This window comes from Hakea prostrata, chromosome 9 (assembly GCF_041222555.1).
Source record: "Hakea prostrata isolate BN-2017 chromosome 9, UWA_Hpros_2, whole genome shotgun sequence".
Classification (NCBI taxonomy): domain Eukaryota; kingdom Viridiplantae; phylum Streptophyta; class Magnoliopsida; order Proteales; family Proteaceae; genus Hakea; species Hakea prostrata.
The window spans coordinates 11,943,111-11,966,855 of NC_142608.1; the positions used below are offsets into that span (position 1 = coordinate 11,943,111).

The 23,745-nt window shown below is 38.3% G+C and overlaps 1 protein-coding gene across 1 annotated transcript in view; it reads left to right on the forward strand.

Annotated features, from left to right (window-relative positions):
* Positions 1-23,407, forward strand: part of LOC149004665 (MLO-like protein 14) — a 79,382-nt gene extending 55,975 nt beyond the window's left edge. The window contains exon 15 of the mRNA XM_089167764.1: positions 22,436-23,407. Within this exon, the coding sequence (XP_089023890.1) occupies positions 22,436-22,819 (384 nt within the window). The 3' untranslated portion in view covers positions 22,820-23,407. The remainder of the gene's footprint in view (positions 1-22,435) is intronic.
* Positions 23,408-23,745: the final 338 nt, after the last annotated feature.

Here is a 23,745-nt window from a genome sequence, read left to right on the forward strand (position 1 = left end):
AAAGTTGGAGGGCCAATGTGCAGCCGCCGGTATAAGATGTGGCAGTGGTCGTGGTGTTGTTGTAGCTGGTCGGCCTAGTGTTGGAATTGGTGGAAGAGCTAGGGCTTGATTGAATTTTTATCTCATTCCATGCTTGTCTTATGAAATTATGAGTTATGACTTATATGGAACTTCTTGTATAATTTTATTATTCTTTTCTTGAGAGTCAAGATTTTGATACTCATATGGACGGAATTCTGATGACATTTAAGTTATTTGATGCACTTGCTTTTCTTTTATATGCCTTAAATAATTATATATTAAATGTTGTATAACCTTGCATTCTCCAATCCTGCTGCATTTCAGTTTCACACTTAGGGTCAACTTAGAATTTATACTTAGGGTTGTTTTCTCACAAATCTAAGGCCACCAATTTGTTCAAAGGGCCTCAATTATGCCAACCACCAAGTTTGAGTCCAACCTGGACCTTCAAAGTTAAAACCACCTGAGATGGACCATCGAGTTGGCCATAAAAGATTCCTGTATCTCGATCAAGATCTTGCCATCTCGGTCGAGATCTCATTTTTTTGAAGGCGCGAGATCAATAATGAGAGCGAGTTTTAAAACCATGTTTACAGTTGAAGAGAGATTAGGGATATAGTCTCATTCCCTCTTCAACTTGCTATGTAAGAGAATGTTATATGCGATACTTCTCTTGTAAAATTATCAATGTTAGTCTGCTTTCTTTTGTATGAGGGGGAAAAAAAAGAATATAGGGAGTTTTATTTGTTAATAATTAATTGAAGAGAGGCCTCTTCTTCTTTTTCTTTTTCTTTTTCTGGTTGGGTGGGGGGGGGGGGGAGGAGATATGTTGGATTTAACATATCAAGTAATTAGTTTTTCCTTTTAGATATGGGAAGGGAAGCAAATATCAAGAAATTGAATTTTTTTTTTTGGGGAGAATGGGAAGGAGAGAGGATATCAAGTAATTAGTGCTTTCTTTTTCTTTTTCTTTTTTGTGGTTGGAGAAATGGGAAGGAGAGATAATGGTGACTTGGTGAGAACTAATTACAACTAAGTGAAACTTTAGAATTACGATTTTGGACAGAATTAATTATATTTTTTTAATGAAATTTTGAGGGTATTCTTGGAAGAAAAATTAGCCATCTTCCATGAGTTCGTGCTTTTATAATAGTGTTAGTATGATTGCTGAATTTGTACCCTGTAGTGAGTATTTTGTTGGTATCCTGGGTATATGCTATGCAATTCCCCATCCCCATACCCTTCCTAATGTCCTAACTAGTGATCTTGTCCCTTTGTAGAATTACACTCATTCCTAGGGTTGTCCTACATCACAATTTGGGATGAAGCAACTCAACAAGGCTTTATTCTAGGGTTTGTGCAATGCAAGAGCAAAAACCATTGGAATAGTATTATGGTGAGATGTTACCTAACTAGGAGTGCAACAAGTACCCCCTGTGAATGGGAAAAATGATGAATTGAACGGAAACTAATGCTTTTTGATTACTCCTCTTAATGGTTAGCTTAAAGAAAGTGTGGATGCTTGCATGCTGGAGATCACTCGAGGGTGAGTTTGAAATTAGATGCTTGAACTCAATGACAAATATTACTTGGAGGATAATTTGTTCACTCAACATAGGTGATCTTGGTTGACTAGTAGTTGATGGTCATGAAGGTATACGAAGTTAGATGCTTGAACTCAATAACAAATATTACTTGGAGGATAATTTGTTCACTCAACATAAGTGATCTTGGTTGACTAGTAGTTGATGGTCATAAAGGTGTACGAAGTTAGTTGTTGTAAGTCAAGAGTTTAAGTAAGAAGGGTAGTTTGGTCTGCTACGATGCTTTATTGTTTTTAGTCCCACATTCGGTATTACTTTTTTTTTTTTTTTTTTTTTTTTTTTTTTTTTTGCATTCTACTATTATAAATAAGAGTTTGCTATGTCACACTGGCACAAGTAACGATTCTCTTAAGATTTCGACATGGTATCAGAGCCATAGCAAATCTAGGGCATCAACACTCCATTGCACGCTTTAAAAGAACCAGAAAAAGCTTCCGCCACCTTTAAACCTCTATCCCTACCATCACCAACACCTCCAATAGGCCGTCACCACCCATAATAACCATCCCCTAAGCTTCCAACATCATTCCAACCTAAATTGAACCACCAATCATCCTTTCTACTCCCAACGATTGATCCTAGAAGAGTTGTCGTATCAGCTTGACCCTTCTAGGACCATTGCCTACCCTTATTTGATCCAAAAAGACCTTGCAATCACTCCTAGGAGTGTCGCCCAATATTGAGGACTCTCCTAGGATGATCAACATCCCCTTTTAGCCAAAAATACCATTCGGTTGCCACTCTTTCGCTTCCCTTTACTTGCAATATTGGCTAGAATGGTTTATATTATTCAATAGTCCCTCTAGTACCTATTGCCTAGCCTAACCAAACCTTGTGGATGTTCCTAGAACCATGTCTCCTAAGGGGCTTGTAGGACCATCGTAGATTCCCTTCCATGGTCAAAATTTTCTTCTTCTCTGAAAAAACCTATTTATAACCTATTTAAGGTGGTGAGTAGTTTTTTCTCCTACCAAAAGTTTTTTTTCTTCATTCTTAATTTATTCCTGGCTCTTGCTATGGTTGAACAAACTACACCCAACTCATCTGGTATAGCTGATGATTTTCTTGTTTTTGTTCCTTGGATCGTGAGTTTTCTCCGCTTGAGATGACTATTATCAAACTTAACGGGACCAATTATCTACGGTGGCCTCATTTTGTCTCTCTTACAGTTGGTGATCGTGGTCTTATTGGCCATCTTGGTGAAACCTCTACCAAGCCTTCTTCTCCAGGTCCGCAATATACAGAGTGGTATACAGATGATTGTTTGACTATGGGATTCCTTTCTAATTCTATTGAACCAAGAATGGCAAAGAGCTATCTTCTTCTCTCAGATGCTGCTACTATTTGGAATTTTGGATGGTTCTCATAATATATACTCCAAATTAGGTAAATGATGCACAGTGCTTTGAAATCAAAAGGAAGATCTATCAGTTACAGTAGAAAGACCTTACTCTCTCTCAGTATTGTAATACATTTAGAGGATGCTAGCAAACACTAGATTTTTATGGGAAATTTACACCAACCAATCTGTAGATGCTGCCGCTTATTAGAAGTGGGAAGACAAGCTTCGAGTTTATGATTTTCTAGCAGGTTTAAACATAGAGTATGACCAGATTCGGCCACACATTCTTTCACGGGAGACTTTTTATTCTCTAGAGCAAGCCTATGCCATGGTTAATATGGAGGATAGTCAGCGTACAACTATGATGTATACACAGACTCCTAAGAGGTCCACATTAGCTGTTGGTTTTGATAATAATAAGCCTAGTTCTGGCGATTCTCGGCCACCTATGAAGTGTGAGTATTGGGGGAAAGAATGCCATACAAAGGAGAAGTGTTGGAAGTTATATGGACGTCCAGCAAGTTCTCGTGGAAGAGGTAGGAGTGGAAATAGGGCAGCAATCCTACATTTGCAAATCAGGCTATTCTGGACGCCCAGAGTCCTCTAGCACCTATTTCCTCTGATCAAATCCATAATCTCTTTCATCATTTGATGACCAGGCTTGATGAATCCTCTTTCAGGTCAACTCCCAGTGCAAGTGTAGCATATGTCGTTACATCTACCACTGATTCCCAACATCCCACATGTATTTTCAGTTGTCACAGTGTCAATTCCATTTATCGCTCTTGCATAATTGACTCTAGGGCAACCGACCACATGACAGGCTCATCTTCTTTATTTGATACTTACTCCTCTATTTCTTTTGCTCAAAATGTTCGAACAACTGATGGATCTCTATCTCCCACTTTTAGAAAGGGTTTCATTATTTGTTCACCAACCCTTGCCCTTTCTTCTGTTTTGTATGTTCCTAAATTTTTTACTAACCTATTTTCCATTAGTAGCCTTACCCATGATATGAACTGCAAAATAACTTTATTTCCATCTCATTGTGTTTTTCAGAATCTAGAAACGGGGCAACAATTGGCAATGGTAAACAAAAGGGGGTGGGGGACCTACTTATTGGAGGAATCTCCATTAGCTCTTGTTATGACCTCTACATTGTCCTCACCTGCATTAGTGCCTTGTTGCAGTGTGTTGAAAAAGCCGATTGTGGTAGAATGGCTTATTGTGATCAGTGTGATCTCAAGCCCTCTATTTATAATGAAGTGGAAAAAATAATATTATATAAATACCCTTACTTGGGTAACAAGAAAAAGAAATTTATATTAACATAAACTCTAATAGAATTAAACTCCTAGTAGAACTAAACCAACACTCCCCCTCAAGTTGAGGCATAGATATTAGGCATGCCCAACTTGCCTACAATAGGAAGGAAATCTCTTTCTTTCAAACCCTTAGTGAAAACATTTGCCACTTGGTCTCCAGACCTCACAAAAGGCATGAAGATAAACCCTTGTTCCAGCTTTCCTTTGACAAAAAGCCTGTCAATTTCAATGTACTTAGTTCGATCATGTTTGCACTGAATTATTAGCAATACTAATAGCAGCCTTGTTGTCACAATATAGCATTATAGGGTTTGGAACTTGGACTCCAATATCTTATAGCAAGCCTTTCAACCATAGTAACTCACTAACTCCACTAACCATAGCTCTATATTCAGCTTCAGTACTAGATAAAGCTACCACATTCTGTTTCTTACTTCTCCAAGTAACTAAATTACCTCCAACAAAGGTACAATAATCTGAAATTGACTTCTTGTTTGGAGATCCAGCCCAGTCTACATCAATGTATGCTTCTACTCTTAGATTATCAGTGGGTGACAAGGATTCATTTTTCAGGAGTTCCCTTCAAATACTGTAGTATTCTGGTAATAGCCTTCATATGAGCTAAATATGGATTGGCTCACTATCCCCATGGCATAAGCGACGTATGGTCTGGTGTGGGACAAGGAAATAAGCTTCCCTACCAGCCTTTGGTATCTTCCTTTATCCACTGGTTCTCCCTCTTTTTTTTATTAGTTTAGCTCCAGCTTCAATAGGGTTGCGGTGGGTTTGAAAAAAAATTTAGAAGAAGGTCCTAATCGAACTTAGGCTCTGTTGCCATGTGAAAAAGCCGATTGTGGTAGAATGGTTTATTGTGATCAGTGTGTTCTCAAAGCCCTCTATGTATAATAAAGTGGAAAGCACACTATTACATAAATACCCTTACTTGGGTAACAAGAAATAGAAATTTAAATAAACACAAACTCTAATAGAATTGAACTCCTTGTAGAACTCAACCAACACAGTGGCATAATCATCTTGGCCACATTCCTTTACCAGTTTTGTCCAAACTATTTCTTGACTTCGTTAAAAAATGTAACTCAAATGATGCTTGTATTTTGGCCATACAAACTAGTCATATTTATCCCATTTTTTATAATAGAAGTAAAGTTTATTTTTCTGTTATTCATTCTGATGTGTGGGGTCCCCTTCGCTTGTGTCTATATCTACGCATAGATGGTTTGTTACATTCATTGATTGTTGCACTTGAATTACATTTATCTTTTACTCCAAAAGAGCGAGCTGTTTTCCTGTTTCCAGAATTTCTACAATATGGTTAAAACCTAGTTTGGGGCTATTATCAAAATCCTTAGGACTGATAACGGGACTGAATACTCGGATGGGGATTTTCCCTCTTTTCTTACTGATCATGGGATTATACCTCAAACCAGTCAGCCAAGTCAGTACATGCACAATCCATATTCTTCAAATCTTGATACATTATGTCGCATCTTGAGGTACTTAAAGACATCTCTAGGAAAAGGTATCTTAATTTCTTCACATGGACATCTTAGAGTTGAAGCATACACAGATATAGATTAGGCAGGATGTTAGGAGGACAAGAGATCTACCTCTAGTATTGTGCTTATGTGGGGGGTAACTTGGTGTCATAGAGAAGTAAAAAAAGGCTGTAGTGGCACGGTCCAGTGCTGAAACAGAATTTAGAGCTTTGTCTCAAGGCATATGTGGGGTATTATTATTATGGTTGAAGGGCCTTCTTCGGGAAGTTGGGGCAGACCATTATGAACCAGAATCTGGTTTATTAAAACACTGCCTCTCTCTCTAAGTTTCTAGAAACACCTCTAGAAAAGGAAAGAAAATATAAACTAAAGTTGTTAGGTAATTAGTAACTTTCTAATTCTATAAAGCACAATACTTTCTAAATATGTAACTACTTTTCTTCCAAAACAGAATTTTCTATTTCTGGGATAACTTGCGCACCAAGAAACCACGACTTGGTCTCGAAGTCACCAACAAACCACCACAACACCTCCCTCAAGCTGGAGAGTATTGATCACCAACTCCCAGCTTGTGGGATCCTTCTACAAAGGCTGGACTAGATAAAGACTTAGTGAAGATGTCTCCAACTTGTTTAGCAAAAGCAACATGTGGTGTAGCTATAACTCCTCTCATGATTGTGTCCCACACAAATGCAAATCCACTTCCACATCTTTGGCCCACTTATGAAACATTGGATTACTAGCAATATAGATGGCTGCCTGATTATCACAAAACATCTCAACCGGTTCTTCTACTTCAATCCCTATTTCTTTCATGAAAGACTTGACCCAAAAAAATTCAGATATTGTATGAGCCATAGCACGGTACTTAACCTCGGCATAGACCGAGCCACTGTAATTTTCTTCTTACTCTTACAAATAACCAAATTCCCTCCAAGGAAAGTATAATAACCAGAAGTTGCCCTTTGATCATCTTGCAATCCTGCCCAATCGGCATCTGAATAAGCACACAACTTTAAATGAGCATTTTTTTTATACACAAGCCCTTCCTGGAGCCTTTTTCAAACACTGTAAGATACACATCACAACGTCCCAGAGAGGCTTCCTAGGTGAATGCATGAACTGACAAACAACATCTAAAACATATGACAACTCTGGACGAGTCAAAGTAAGATATGTAAGTTTCCCTTCCAACTGTCTATACCTCTTAGGATTCGTCAAATCCTCTCCTTCATCCTTTGTGAGCTTGAGATGAGGGTCCATAGGGTTATCAACAAGAATAGACCCAAGCATACCAATTTTGATCAACAAGTTCAGCATGTACTTCCATTAGAAAGACTGATTCCATGATTGTTTCGAAGAATTTCAACTCTAAGAAAATACTACAAATGCCTCAAATTCTTTATCTAGAACCGTGCACTCAAAAACTTGTTAACCTCATCAATGCTGGGATTATCGCTTCCAAAAACAATTATGTCATCCATGATCCATATAAACAATTAGTACCACAATTCTAGACTTTGTCTTTCTTACAAAGACATAATGATCCAAATAATACTAGGAAAATCCTATTTCAGATGGTACGGAACTAAAATTTTCAAACCATGCTCTTGGCGACTGTTTCAACCCATAGATGGACTTGTGAAGTTGACACACTTTGGTAGAATTCCCCCTCCCCTCTTGAGCAACAAACCTAGAAGGTTGCTTCATATACACTTCTTCAGCCAAGCCTCCATACAAAAAAGCATTTTTACATCTAACTGATGAAGATGCCATTTTAAATTAGTTGCCAAGGACAACAACACCACCATAAGCCTGAGTATACCCCTTAGCAACCAGCCGCGCTTTAAGGCGCTCTACAGAACCATCAAACTTATACTTTTCCACGAACACCCAACGACATTTCACAGGATCCTTACCTAGAGGCAAATCCACAAGAGTCCAAGTATCCCTAGAGTGTAGGGCCTTAATTTCAAATTTGATACCAGCTTTCCAACCTGGATTAGAGAGAGCCTCAGAGTATGTAGATGGAACAGGAATAAAAGGTAGAGATGTGGTAAAGGTATGATATTGATCCGACAATTGAAGAGGAGTAACATAATGAGAAATAGGATATGCCACATTGGAATGTTGGGAACAATAATGCTTACCTTTCCTCAAAGCAGGAAGATTTTTAGGATTATCAGACGGTGGAGGATTTGAAGAAGAAGTGATATTGATGACTGTACCATCTAACTATTTTTGTTTCTTCAGCCGATGATAGACTTCCACTGGTGGAAATTGAACCGGCACCTCATCCAAGCCTGGAAGTACAACGGGTTCTTCAAGGGTTCCACAATCTGGTTCTTCCTCAGGCATCTGAGAAGGAAACAATACTACCACAGTTAAAGGGGGGCCAAACCTATCATCTTTAAACAACTTATTAGGGTCATAATACGGTGTATCTTCAAAAAAGGTAACATCTGCAGTGATGAATTAACGTTTGGTCAAGTGATCAAAAACTTTATATCTTTTTTGGTACTGAGAATAACCTAAAAAATTGCACTTATGAGCTTTAGTTGAAAACTTATTGTTTGGTTGGGGTAAAACATAAGCATAACATACACAGCTAAAAACTTTAGGTGAGACAGAAAACAGAGGTAAACCCGGATACCATGGTTATCAAGGCGAGGTGAGGTGATAAAGTGCAACAAAAACCAAGGTGACACCAAGTTGCCTTAACCCAAAGATGGTCCTAGGCGAAAGCTTTGACAACCATGTTGGATACACAACTTGAAATGGTATTTCATCTTGTAACACTGAAGATGGCATTCCATTTATTGAAGTACAAGATGTAAGGACAACATCACACCAATATTGCTTAGGTACGCTCGTATAGGACATAAGGAACCTTACTACTTCTAATAAGTGCCTATGTTGCCACTCAGCTACACCATTTTATTCGGGTGTGTATGAACAACCAGATTGATGAATAATACCTTCAGAAGAACATAGATTGTAAATCACATTCTGCACATACTCCAAAGCATTATCAATACGAAAAATCTTAACAGTATATTAAATTAAGTAGAAACTTCAGCAAAAAATCTGTTATAATTTTTAAAACTTCACTTCGATCCTTCATTAAAAATATCTAGGAAAATCTAAAGAAGTCATCTACAAAAATGATAAAATATTGAAAATCAAAACGATTAAGGATACGATAGGGTCCCCAAACATCCGAATGTACTAAAGAAAATAAACTTGTACTCCTAGGTTCAGTTCTAGTGGAAAAATTGTTTTATTATGTTTACCTAATTCACTTGCTTTAGACTTTATTAACTTAATATCCTTACAATCAAGAACAACTAACATAAGCCTACTAGGAGAAAGATGTCCCAAACAATAGTGCCAATCCAACGGGGACACAATGTATGTTTTCACCGTGGAAGTGTCAAAATCAGTGAGATAGTACAATCCATCTTTCTCAATTCCTCCACCAATCCTCCTCTGGTCTGAAGATCTTGAAATTCAAAAAAAGACGGGAAAAAAAAATAAGACAATAAATCTCTACCAATACGACTAACAGAAATAAGATTTATTGGAAACTATAGAACATATAAAACAGATGAAAGGTTCAAGTTTGGTAAGGGGGATACACTCTCATTGCCGACAGCGAAGACTTTTCAGCATTGGCCATAACAATAGTAGGGTTGGAAAATTTAGAAAATTTAGAAAACATGGATGAAGTACCTGTCATATGTTTGGATGCCCCCAGAGTCTACAGTCCAAGAATCCAAAGCATAAGACTTGGTAGATACCTGTTTGGGCAAGATCGATGGTGGATGCGTTTTAATTCTACTCTAATTGTTGTAGGCGCTTTAGAATTTGATTGAGGTTGACACAGGAGACGAGGAACTTGTAGATGCCACCAGAGTGGATACAGATGAGTTGTCATTGGTATTCTCACCAGTAGATGTTGTCATATTAACATAGTTTCTACCCACTCTAGCTGGCCATGTTTGTTCCAACAATTTACTTCTGTATGATTTTGCTTGCCATGGTAAGAGCACACTCGATTTCCCTTGGATAAATTTGGAAAGGGAGTTTGACCTCCACCCCTTCCTTCGCCTTGACCAATGTATCTTCCCCGTGAAGGATAAGAGCCACGACTAGGGCCAGCAACCATTGTTGAATTCTCCTTGCTTCCTTGTGTACTCTTTTGTCCACTAATATGTAACAACCTGTAGAAAGCATCACTCAAGGTAGGTACAGTTTCAGATGTTAAAATTTGACTTTTACCTGTAAGAAATTCTAGATACAAACTAGCCAAGAATTTGGAAACATAGAATTCAGCCTGTTGTGTCTTTAAAGTTTCCAGATTAGTAGTGAGACACTGATGTTGTTATAGTTCTTCAACTAGCCCTTTTAATCCACTATAATATTCCGTCAACGAACAACTATTCTGAGAGTACTTAAACGTCCGATCATATAGATCATTAACTTGCTAAATATTTTTTTCTTGACCAAAGGAATCACACAAGTCGTCCCATATAATGCTTAAATGTGTTATAAAACATGATGTTACTTGCAATAGGAGATCAACACTAATCCAAATCCATACCTTGAGTACAACATCTTCACGACTCCACGTTTCATGGCAGAAACAATATTTATATCCTTTGAATCAACTTCGGGACAGTCTTCTTTTAATTGCTTTGATTTTCCTTGGGCGTGAATAGTGCATACGTTGCCTTCGCCCAAAGAAAATAGTTTTAGGCTCCTTTCAAGTTGATACTTGTAATTTGGAAGGGCATGCCTTCTTTGTTCCGAATCTTTGAAGGATCAACTGTGACGAAAGCTTACACTCTAACTGCTGATAGTACAAACAACCACAAGCATAGAAGTTGTAATTATCTTTCAGATTTTATTCTTGTAATATCACTACTACGGTTGTAGCATAAGGCTGCTGCTGCCACACATGAACCACAAAAAGAACACCAAGAGATGGAAGGTGAATTAACCACGACCCCAGTAGGAAGGCTCTGATGCCATGAAACAAACTGGAATCTCCTACTAAGGTGTAGGCATAGGTGAAAAAGTGAAACCAGAAAATTAGAGAAGACGCAAGGGGCAGAGACTACTTCAATAGTCTGCGTCTCTACCCCAAGAGCTTTATTTATAGATGAGAATTACAGCTCTAATCTGTTACTAATTTGAGTACATTCCAAAAATAAAACACTGCCTCTCCAAGTTTCTAGAAACAACTCTCAAAAAGAAAAGAAAATATAAACTAAAGCTATTAGGGAATTGGTAACTTTCTAATTCTATAAAGCACACAATACTTTCTAAATCTGTAACTACTTTTCTTCCAAAACAGAATTTTCTGTCTCTGAGGTAACTTGTGCACCAAGAAACCACAACTTGCTCTCCAAGTCACCAACAAGCCACTATAAACTATTATAAATAAGGGCCTGCTATGTCACACTGACATAAGTCAGGATTCTCTCAAGATTTCAACATTAGTCTTTATCCACTTGCTTTATTGCCCAATGGATTGGTGATATTTGGTCTCCTGATGGTTCATTTTTAATCTGTTGACCATTAGGCTCTGTAGTATTAATAAGCAAGCAGCTGTGACTGCCAGTTAATGCAGTAATGCAATCTCTCTGATCAACCGGCAGGGTCAGATTTGATTTTTGTCAGTCTGTTTTTCTGTCTTTGCCTAGCCTATTTCCACCAAGTTCAGTCCAATATTGTCGGTTTTTGGGCATCTCCTAAGCTCTTCTATGTTACGAAATGTGTGCACTGGAAAGCAACAAAATGCAAAGCTAATATTGAAGTGCACATTGTCTTTGCTTCTTCAGCGTTCAATCTTGTCTTATATTTGATCCACAATGCTGATTATTAATGACGCTTCGTGCTTTGTTTCTCTATTTTGGATCACTACAGAACATCATACATTAAAAGCTTTCTTTAACTACAAATGTTTATCATTTAAAGTTTTAAACCAAGTCGTGATCAGCTACAAGAGTTGGATGCCTATTTCATCATTTCAGCACCAGCACAAAGTCCTTTTGTTTTTCAATATCAAAACTGATGGGGTTACTGTCGCTAGTCCCCCTTTCTTGTATTTATAAATGAAACAAATACAAGGCTGGACTTTTCAATGTGTCAAGGCATAGGCTGCCAAATCCTATCTAGTTCCAACCCTACAAAGTAGTGAGTGAAAGAAATAGAAACTCCTAGTTGCTTACTGAACTAACTATTAGACAGTAACTGAAAATAGAAGTAAATTATAGCTGCGTTAAGTAGAATCTTCCCCCCCCTATTCTAAAATTAATGTGAATGTTTTTCATTATTTTTTTTTTTTCTTAAAAAGGGGGGTGAAACAACAAAAAAAAAATATCTATTATGGTTTTTTTTTTAGGGGGGGCCCACACATTTTTTTTTTAAACAAAAGGGGAGTAAATTTTTTGTTTGGTTTTTTTTGGAGTCTAATAAGAGTTTGTATAGGAGTTAAGTTAGAGTTTGTATTCATATAGAATTCTATTCCTTGTAATATTCTACTTTCCACTTAATTATAAATAACGGGCTTGAGATCATGGATCAATAAGCCATTCTACTACAATCGTTTATTTCTACATGGCATCAGAGCCTAATCTCGATTAGGGAATTAAGAAAAAAAAGAGAGAAGAGTGTCAAACTTACCTCCTCCCCTCTCTTGCTATCTCTGTCGTAGAAAAGAGAAACCCATCGTTTTTTTAGCAGTTCTTCAAACCAATCGATTCTTCAAACCAATTGAGTAACCATCGAAACTCATCGTCCTCTCTGGCTGATATTCAGTACCGCTGCATTCAAATCGACAACACCAAGAACAGAAAAGAAGAAAAAGAAAAAGAGAAAAAAGATCCGCTGCACTCCATCACCATCGCAGTTTTTTTTGGAACGATATTCTGAATTTCTGGAACCAGACTCCTTCAGCCATCGCAAGAAATTCTGCTTTCTGAAACGATATTCTGGAACCAGACTCCTTCAGCCATCGCTGTCTTCATCGTCTTCAGCCATCGCTGTCTTCATCGTCTTCAGCCATCGCTGCCATCATCGTCTTCAGTCATCAACCGAGTCTTATTCACCCACCTCTGCCATCGAACCAGGTAACCCCTTCTAAATCCCGTCTCCCTTCTTAAGCTGCCCTTCTAAAACCCATTAAGCTGGCCCTTCCAAAACCCATTAAGCCTGGACCAAACCAGACCATATTTCTGAACCATATTTTGTTCCCATAATTAAGCCCACCTGAACCAATCCTATTTTTTTATATATATATATATATATATGATGTTTCAAGGGTTCATATTTTTCAGAGTTTATTTGTTTTAGTAGAGAGAGAGAGAGAAAAAAAAAAAAAAAAAAAAAAAAAAAAAGGGAGATTTGATCATATCATTGTTTGGCTATTGCATTCTGCGACGTTTTCGTTTTTTTCACAAAGGTGACTGAAGAACTGCAGACAATTTTTTCAACATGGCAACTATCGATGGTACTACTGCTCCCACCGGCCCTGAACATTACCCAAATTTTCATCCTCTTTCGGTAAGATTTGATGGGACAAATTATTTGATTTGGTCACGATCTGCTTACTTAACTATTGCTGGAAGAGGACTTGTTGGATACATTACGGGCACCACTATCAAACCTTCTACCACAGGCGTTTCCCAGGAAAAATGGATCTCGAATGACTCTCTTATTATGTCCTTTCTCTTGAATTCCATGATTCCAAATATTGCCCGTGGATATCTATTACTTGATACTGCTGCCCAAATCTGGAAGGCTACTACTTTGAAACATATGGACGGTTGGGGGAATGATGCACGAGTTTATGAGCTACGAAAGAAGCTTCATGAGACTACCCAAAAGGAACTGATCGTGGCCCACTATTATCTTTGAGTTGCGATCTCTTTGGCAAGAGTTGGATCATTATGGGGATTATCACCCCACTAATCCGGATGATGTGGCGACTTATAAGAAGCACATTGATAAGATTCGAGTATATGACTTCTTGGCGAGGTTTGAACGTGGAGTACGATCGGATCGGAGTACAAGTCTTAAGTCGTTCTCCCTTTCCTACACTAGAACAGTCTTATGCTCTTGTTCAGTGTGAGGAAAGTCGTCGATTAGCCATGCTTCATACTCCTATTTTGGAGAAATCAGCTTTACAGTCTGTTCGCACTAAATCTGATCCGGCTAAGGAGATTGTCAAGTGTGAGCACCTTGTCACAAACCCTATCATACTAAGGAAAATTGTTGGAAACTCCATGGGAAGCCTGCTGATTTTGAGAAAAAAAGAGCACAAAAAAAGGAAAATCGAAAGCTCATATCTCGAGACAGTTTCCACGAGCACCCTCTGCGAGGATGTTGGTCTCTCACGGGAGGAGTTAACTTCTTTGCGACGTATTCCGCAATCTTCTACTGCCGGTACAACCTCTACCACTTGCTTCCTCTACTAATCAAACCAACTCCTACCTTGCTACTTCGGGTAAAACTTTTACAAGCTTCCAAGTTTCTTCGGTTTCTACTCCTTGGATTATTGATACCGGAGCCACAGATCATATGACGGGTTTATCCTCTTTTTTCTTACAATATTCTCCAACTTCGGAAAGGATAAAGTTCGAATTCTTTGATGGCTCCTATTCTTCCATTCTTTGGAAAAGGGACCATTCAACATTCTCCATCCCTGTCTTTGTCTAAAGTTTTACATGTTCCCTCTTTCTCTACTAACTTGCTCTCTATCGCGAGTCTTACACATGACTTAAATTGTAAAGTGACATTTTTCCCATCTTATTGTGTCTTTCGGGATGCGGTAACGGGGAAGGAGATTGGACGTGGTAAACTAGACAATGGACTTTATTTGCTCGAGCCGATTGAAGGATCTACTTCTGCTCGACTACATCTTCTAATCGAGTCCAGTCGGTAATATCGGACCTTCATCGGTGGCACCGTAGGCTAGGTCACCCCCTCTAGGAACTCTTAAGAAAATATTTCTGATTTAGTTTCTTCTTGTAATGAGGATGATTTTTTTTGTGAAGCTTTGCATTTTTGCGAAGCAACTCGTTCTACTTATTTACCTTCTCTTCATAATAGAAAAAATATTCCTTTTATGTTAATTCATACCGATGTGTGGGGTCCCTGCCGACGTGTGTCTATCATCGCCATAGGTACTTTGTTACTTTTATTGATTGTCACTCTCGTTCTACATGGATTTATCTTTTAAAACAAAAAAATGAAGTTTTCCGATGTTTTCGTGATTTTCATAATATGATTAAAACTCGGTTCAATGCCACCGTGAAGATCCTTCGCAGTGACAATGGCACACGAGTATATTGATGGTGAATTTCAAAGATATCTCTCCGATTACGGCATAATACATCGGACTAGTTGCGTTGATACGGCTGCCCAAAATGGGGTGGCCGAAAGGAAGAATCGGCATCTCTTAGAGATAGCCCGTTCTATTATGATTGCTATGAATGTACCTAACCGATCTTGGAGTGATGCTATTCTCACTTGCTTCTTACCTTATGAATAAGATGCCCGAGTAGGATACTTGGTTTTAAATGTCCTAATGAGATTCTTCTAGGAGCCTCTTCTTTTGTTATTTCCCCAAAGGTTTTTGGATGCGTGTGTTATGCCGGAATCACATACCCACCGAGTAAGTTGGCTCCCCGCAGCCTACGCTGCATATTTTTGGGGTGATTCCGCTACTCGGAAAGGGTACAAATGTTATCATCCTCCCTCCAAGAAAACCATTGTATCCATGGATGTACTTTTTCATGAGTTTTGCCCTTACTATACACCTCTCCGGGGGGGAGAGTCCTAGAGGAGAGGTGTTCTTTCCGACTCTAGATCTTCCTTTCACACACCAACACAACTTAAGAGTCCCGGAAGAGTTTCCCGACTGGGGGAGACTTCGGCCAAGTATACTCGAGGACTCTAATCCTCCCCCTTCAATTTCCGAACCATGTGAAGAACCTAGCCAAGGGGAGACCACTCTGTGAGACACACTTGTTGGGGTCTTTCAAAACCAGATTGACCAAAATAAAGAGGTGCGGACTTATCGAGAGGAAGAAATACAACCGGCTAAAGCAAGTGGAGAAAGGGGATACGTTACCACTTCGGTCTCCTACTCCGAATCGGATTCTCTTCGAGGTATCTTCTTCGATCTTCCTATTCTTGTTAGAAAAGGGGTCGGATCTTGTACTCAACATCCCATAGCTAAATATGTTTCTTATAACTCTTTGTCGACTCCTACCGTGCTTTTATATCCTCTCTGTCATCCGTATCTGTTCCTAAAAGTTGGCGGGAAGCCTATGCTTGATAAGAGATGGAAGGAAGCTATGGTAGAGGAAATGCGAGCAATGAAGAAAAATGACACTTGGGAGCTGGTTACACTTCCTCCGGAAAAAAAAACCAGTGGGCTGCAAATGGGTATTTGTGGTTAAACAAAATATGGATGGATCAGTCAACAAGTTGAAAGCTAGACTAGTTGCAAAGGGGTTTACCCAGACCTATGGGATTGATTATCAGGAGACCTTTGCCCCAGTTGCGAAACTAAATACTGTCGAGTTCTGTTGTGCATAGCTGTGAACAAACACTGGAACTTGCACCAACTAGACGTAAAGAATGCCTTCTTACATGGGGAGTTAGCGAGAAGAGGTCTATATGGAAATCCCACATGGTTTTTCCGATGACAATACTTGCAGGGAAAGTCTCGTCGGTTGAAGAGGTCAATATATGGGTTAAAACAGTCTCCTAGATGCTGGTTTGGACGCCTTCAGAAGGCAATGACTTCTATTGGGTACAAGCAAAGCAATGCTGATCATACACTATTTGTCAAGAAGTCAAATACTAACATCACACTTCTCATTGTCTATGTAGACGACATCACAGGGAATGATGGTGAAGAAATTCAAAAGTTGAAGAACTATCTTGGCAAAGAGTTTGAAATTAAAGATCTAGGGAAGTTACGAGTATTTCTTAGGGATTGAGGTGGCTCGATCAAATAAAGGTATATTCCTATCCCAAAGAAAGTATGTCCTAGATCTATTATCGAAGTGGGAATGTTGGGGTGTAAAGTAGTTGATACCCCTATTGAAGTGGAGCTAAACTTAAAGAAAAGAGGGAGAACCAAGTGGACAAAGGAAGATACCAAAGGCTGGTAGGGAAGCTTATCTACTTGTCTCACACCAGGCTAGACATTGCTTATGCTTGTAGGTATAGTGAGTCAATTCATGCATGATCCATATTTAGCTCATATGAAGGTACATTATCGAGAATACTACGGTATTTGAAGGGAACTCCTGGAAAAGGAATACTTTTGTCACCCACCGATAATCTAAAAGTAGAAGCATACACTGATGCAGATGGCTGGATCTCCGGACAGAAGTCAATTTCAGGTTCTTGTACCTTTATTGGAGGTAATCTAGTCACTTGGAGAAGTAAGAAACAGAATGTGGTAGCTTTATCTAGTCTTGAAGCTGAATATAGGGCTATGGTTCGTGGAGTTTGTGAGCTACTATGGTTGAAAGGCTTGCTGCAAGATATTGGAGTCCAAGTTCCAAACCCCATGATGTTATATTGTGACAACAAGGCTGCTATTAGTATTGCTAATAATCCAGTGCAACATGATCGAACTAAGCACATTGAAATTGACAGGTTTTTTGTCAAAGGAAAGTTGGAACAAGGGCTTATCTGCATGCCTTTTGTAAGATCCGAAGACCAATTAGCAGATGTTTTCACTAAGGGATTGAAAGAAAGAGATTTCCTTCCTATTGTAGGCAAGTTAGGCATGAGTAATATCTATGCCTCAACTTGAGGGGGAGTGTTGGATTCTATTAGGAGTCTAATAAGAGTTTGTATAGGAGTTAAGTTAGAGTTTGTATTCATATAGAATTCTATTCCTTGTAATATTCTACTTTCCACTTAATTATAAATAAAGGGCTTGAGATCATGGATCAATAAGCCATTCTACTACAATCGTTTATTTCACAACCACCCACACACCAAACCTCTCACTACATCAATACACCTACCACCCCCCCACCCCCCCACCACCCCAAAAAAAAAAAAACACCCCCCCCCCCCACCCCCCCACCCCCCCCCCCCCCCACCCCCCCACCCCCCCCCACACAAACCCAAAAAAAATAAAAAAAAAAAACAAAAAAAGAAAAAAAAACAAACAAACACAAACCCCCCCCCCCCCCCCCCCCCCTTGTTTAATAAAAAAAAAAAAAAAAAAAAAAAAAAAAGGTGGATTTTTATAAAAAAAAAAAAAAAAAAAAAAAAAAAGAAAAAAAAAAAAAAAAAAAACCCCATAACACCAAAATAACCCCCGCTCCACCAAAAATAAAAAAAAAAAGGGGGGCCCCCCCCAGAATTGCAAATTATCAGTGATATATCGCCGATTATTCATTTTATCGTGATAAATTCGGCAAAATATCGCCCTTTATAATCGAGTTTCAGTGTGATTATTCAGGTTTTTCGGGAGTTTCTCCCTCCTATTTTCTTGCATGCTTGAATGTATCCTAATCTACTCCTAATTAGGAATATACAATCATAATGATTAGTACAGTGTTACAAAATAATACAAGATAGGTAAGGTGAATTGAAAGAATAATTATGTAATGAGGGTGATGATTGGAGGATCTTGGTAGATATGGAAAGATGAGGTGTGAAGATGTAATGAGGTTGGTGATATGAAGAATCAGACTAGAAATATAGAATATTTCTTGCATTCTTGAATGTTTCCTAAGCTACTCTTACCAGTTAGGAATGTACAATCATAATAATTTACTAGTTAAGCAACTTAGGCTAGACACCAAATTTTGACCCAAAATTACCTAAAATACCCCTCAAAACAGGTGGAATATAGGGTGGGATGGTGAGATAAAAAGTTAATAGGGATGGGCGAAACTTGTAGGGATGTAGGTAATGATATAGGAATATTGTCACCCAAAGTTTGGTTGGGTTTGGATGGTTAAAATAGAAGATTTGAGGATTCTTGTTTTAGGGGGTCGAGGGAGTGACAAAATTCAAGAAAATATTTATTTCTTGAAATCGGATGGTAAACATGGGATCAAACTAGGATGTAAGATCATTGGGGTTGGGGGATAATATGCCTAAACCATGGGACAGATCTAATGGTTAGATTGGCATAGATCTGACTTGAATTTTGGGTGTCTTGGGAACTTTAAAAATTCACTAAAATTCAAGAGAAAATAGAAATATGTGAAGGGATTGATGTAGAATACCTGAGGGCCTGTTTGGTTACATGAGTCTAGAGATTTCAAATATCTAGAGATTTCAAATCTATGGAGTTATAATTTATAAAATTAGGTGTTTGGTTGTATAATGAAATCTGTGGATTCATCCTAAAAAACTATTTGATCGACGTGATTTTTGTTAATGTGCAAATGTATAGCTTTTTTGAAATCTCTGGATTTCACCCCTTACCCATAAATCTACAGATTCACGTTTTTAGTGTAAAAAGGTGAATCTCTAGATTTCATGAATCTATAGATTTTTACAACCAAACGGGTATAATTCTCAGATTCATGAATCTAGAGATTTGAAATCTCTGGATTCATGAAACCAAACAGGCCCTGAGAAAGTCTTGAGAATGGAATACATATATGCGAAATGAAGGTTGAACTCTGATCTTCAATCAATTGCAGGTTTCTAGGCTTGGTTTCACCTTCTGAGCACAAATAAAATGTCAAATGAAGGGAGTAGAAGCATCATGGTTCCAACTTACAAAAATAAAGGAGATATTCAAAGCTGTAAAAACTATAGAGGCATCAAACTGATTGATTCATATTGTAAAATTATGGGAGAGAGTAATTGAAACCCGTTTGGGACAAGTATCCACAATAATGGAGAAACCAATTTGGCTTTATGTCGGGAAGATCTACAATGGAAGATATTTTCCTTATTAGGAGACTTATGGAAAGGTAGGGATGTCAACGGGTGCGGTTTGGAGCTATTTCGGGTTGGGCTTAACGATTTCAAGCTCAAATACTCCCAGCCCAAACACGGCCCGTTAGCAAAATAACGGTTTCGGGCCGGTTTCCATTTGGTGCGGTTTGGGTTTGGGCTAATTAACGGTTTTGGCTAACAGTCTATACTCGGGTTGACTAACGGTTTGGGCTAACAATTTATAACATGCAAGAAAAAGAACAAAAAGAAATAGTTGAGCAACTTGCAAGAAGAGCCAAAATTCTATGGAAAGTGTGTAGGAAAGATCTTTATATGGTCTTTATTGACCTAAGAAAAGCTTGCGATAGAGGCCCTAAAGTGTTAATTTGGCAAGTACAGAGAAAAGAAATGTTGCAAGTAAATATGTGGACATGGTTAAAGATATGTATGATGTTTTCGAGACAAGTGTAGAACGGTTACGGTTGGGCTACATCAAGGATCAACTTTAAGCCCATATCATTTGCACTTATAATGGATGAATTAACCAAAGACATTCAAAATGATGTTTGTTGGTGTATGCTTTTTACTAATGATATTGTATTAATAGTTGAGACACAAGTAGGGATTAATACCAAGTTAGAGTCATGGAGGGCAACTTTGGAATAAAAAAGGCTTTAAACTAAGTAGATTGAAGATATAGTATCTTGTTTGTAACTTTGGTCATGATCAAGCGGACAATGAGGTGGTGAAACTTGGTGATAAGGAAATTCCTCAAAGCAATTGTTTTAGGGCCTGTTTGGTTAAGTGAATCCAGAGATTTCAAATCTCTGGATTCACAAATGGGAGATTTTTACCCGTTTGGTTGTGTGAATTCCTGGATTCATGAAATCTAGAGATTCACCTTTTTACACTAAAAATGTGAATATGTGGATTTATGGGTATGAGGTGAAATCCAGAGATTTCACCATTACTATAAAAACGTTAAACATTTGAACCATAACTCAATAAATGTTTTTTTATGATAATTTTACCAATTTCATTCCAAAGTTTCAGGCTAACCAAACAATTAATTTTATGAACCATGACTCCAGAGATTTGAAGTGGAGAGGGTGGAGAGGTGCACTCGGGGTCTTCTGTGATTGATGTATTCCTTTAAAAATCAAAGGAAAATTTTATAGAACCATTGTTTGACCAGCTATAACGTATGATGCAAAGTGTGTTGGGCTGATAAAAAGCATCATATAGATAAATTCAGTGTAGCAGAAATGAGGATGCTAAGATAGATGAGTGGCAAAATTAAGAAGGATAAGATAAGTAATGATCATATTAGAGCTGGTATGGGAGTGTCTCCAATAAATGATAAGCTACAAGAAAGTCATTTGAGGTGGTGCAGCCATGTTCATTAGAGAGTTGTAAATGCCCCTATATGGAATAGTGATTTAATCCTGATTGAAGGAATTTGAAGAGCCAGGGCTAGACCTAAGATACCTTAAGAGAAGTGAGAAAGGATATCCATTAGCTCAGGCCTTGTATTTAGCATGACCTCAAATAGAGCGGATAGGAAGACAAGAATCCATGTAGCCGGTCCCATCTAATTGGGATCAGACTTCTTGTTCTTCTTCTTGTAGGCTTGTTTTCACCTTTAGTACCCTTCTCAGCCTTAAAGTTTCCAATTGGTAGAATAGAAGTTACTAACAAACATGAGGAATTACTCGAAGAAAAGCTTTTTTATACAGTATGCAATCTGATATCTCCCCCATCGAGGGAAGGGAGTATTTATACATATATGTTGGAGTCCTAATCTGATTTGGTTGGAAATTAGAAGCTAAATCAAATTAGACTAGGATGTTGAAGTAGAAACATTAAAAGATTATTCTACACTTATAACTCAAGTTCGGTAGAATTTCCATTAGTTAAAGCAATTAACTAAACTATTTTCGTACTTAGCCTTGGCACTAAACTTTTGGGCTCATAGAATAGGCCCATAACCACATGAACCTATGAAATGAAGGCCCAATTCCTCTACCTATCAATCCTATGTTGATTTCAAAGGAAAGTTGGCCAATTTGGTGTTGGATCTCCATCAGTAAAGATTGTTTACCACATTCTGTTTTCCCAAGCTCAGCTAGGCTGTGGTTTTCATCTTCTTGCTCTGGCAAAGTTTTTTAGTCATAGTTCAAAATACGGATTAGTTTTCCTTATGATTTCATCCAATCTGACACACTTATCCAACAACCTGACAATTTTTCTCAGGCTGTGTCAGTAGAAATAGTTCAGTACGGAAGTGTGTTTATGATTACTCATAACTTTGCTCATTGAATAATGTTGTCTACTTGGCTGTTTCAAGAATACTTCTATTACTGTAATGTTTGAAGGTGAGAATATCTACAGTTCTCTTGACTACTAGTGTACAAGAATTGAGTTGTCCGAGGCTCCTCACAAATTAATCTAACACAAATAGCTTTAAATGTATTGCCTGAGGACAAAATTTCCGCTTGTGTATAATGTATATAAACAAATACAATAAATTATAGTAGTGAATCTTTGTTTGGCAATATGCCGTTGTTTTCTGAAACTTCCTTAAATCATTCCTAGTGTATTAGGCAAACCAGTCGGACAGTTGCATGGCAAAACCTAGCTCTTTGTTGTATTTCCCATTTAACTGCAGTCTCTGCTTTTCAGATGGGAACAAACTACAAGGCTGCCTTGATCCCACAGAGAATCAGGGAGACGATACATGGTTGGGGAAAGGCAACTAGGAGGAAGCGACGGCATGGACACCTAACTGATGATTCAACTGTACACACACAAACCAGCACAGTGCAGTCCATAGAGGAAGATGATCAGCTGTGGATTGGGAACCGTGCTGCTGATGAGTACACTGACATTGAATTGCAACCAGTGTCAACTACCACGGCTAGCCCTTCACCAATTGCTGACGGGTCTTTTAGTCCAGCTGATATGCCTCTCCTTAAGGCATCGGCTTCTCTTTCATCCTCGAGAACCTTAACTCTTCGTCAAGATGGAGTTCCTAGATCCACTTCGATGCCAATCAGGAGAGGATGAAATGATGAATGTACTGAGAATCGTCATACATTTCAAAGAGTGCTGAACTTATAGAGATTGACCTAGTCCATAGATGTACATAGGAATATATGTAGGAGCCTAGATAGATGGTTTGTTTACAAGGTAAATTTTGTAATGCTAGTTCACAGTTGTTTAGGAAGAAAATGCAGTATGGGCATCCACTGTAATCTTATACTGGTAAAAGTTTGAGGACAAAAGGTTATTGATGCTAGCCGCTGATATATTGGTATCGTACCATGTTTCCTAAAATGCATTTGACGCTGTATTCTGAAACTCGAACGACTAATATATGACTTCGTGGCTTCGCCTTCTGTATTTTGCATTATATTTGGGAACAAAAAACAATGTAAACTGCGACTCTTAAGATGTTCAGTGCCACTTTTTGAACGCTGGAATTCCAACCCAAAAGGTAATCACGAACGCTAGTTCTTCTGATCATTGATTCATGTAAGTCAAAACATTCATTTTGGTCTGACCCGGAAAAAAAAACATTCATTTGAGTAAGGTCTCTTCGGCTACCTAACATATAAAGTCAAAACATTCATTTTGTCAAGGTCTCCTTGGCAACTAGTTCGGAGCTCTAAAACCACATCCTCGGAGTGGTGTTTTTGTAATTCAGTTGACTAATGGAGGTGGCTGGTGGGCTACCTAACATATAAAGTCCAAACATTCTTTCTTTTAATTTAAGGAGCCACCACTGGGGAAAGGCACTTGCATGGCCTCCTTTGTGCTATACAAAAAATCAAGGGTAATTTTCATATGGACCTCCTGAGGTTTGGTCTATGTCATTTTTAGTCAAAAAAAATTGGGACTTTGCATGTGCCTTCCCTGTGCTACAGAGAGAATCATTTTAAGGACAAATTATCGTTTCTATGACCAATTTATGTACATATTCTTTTTTTTTT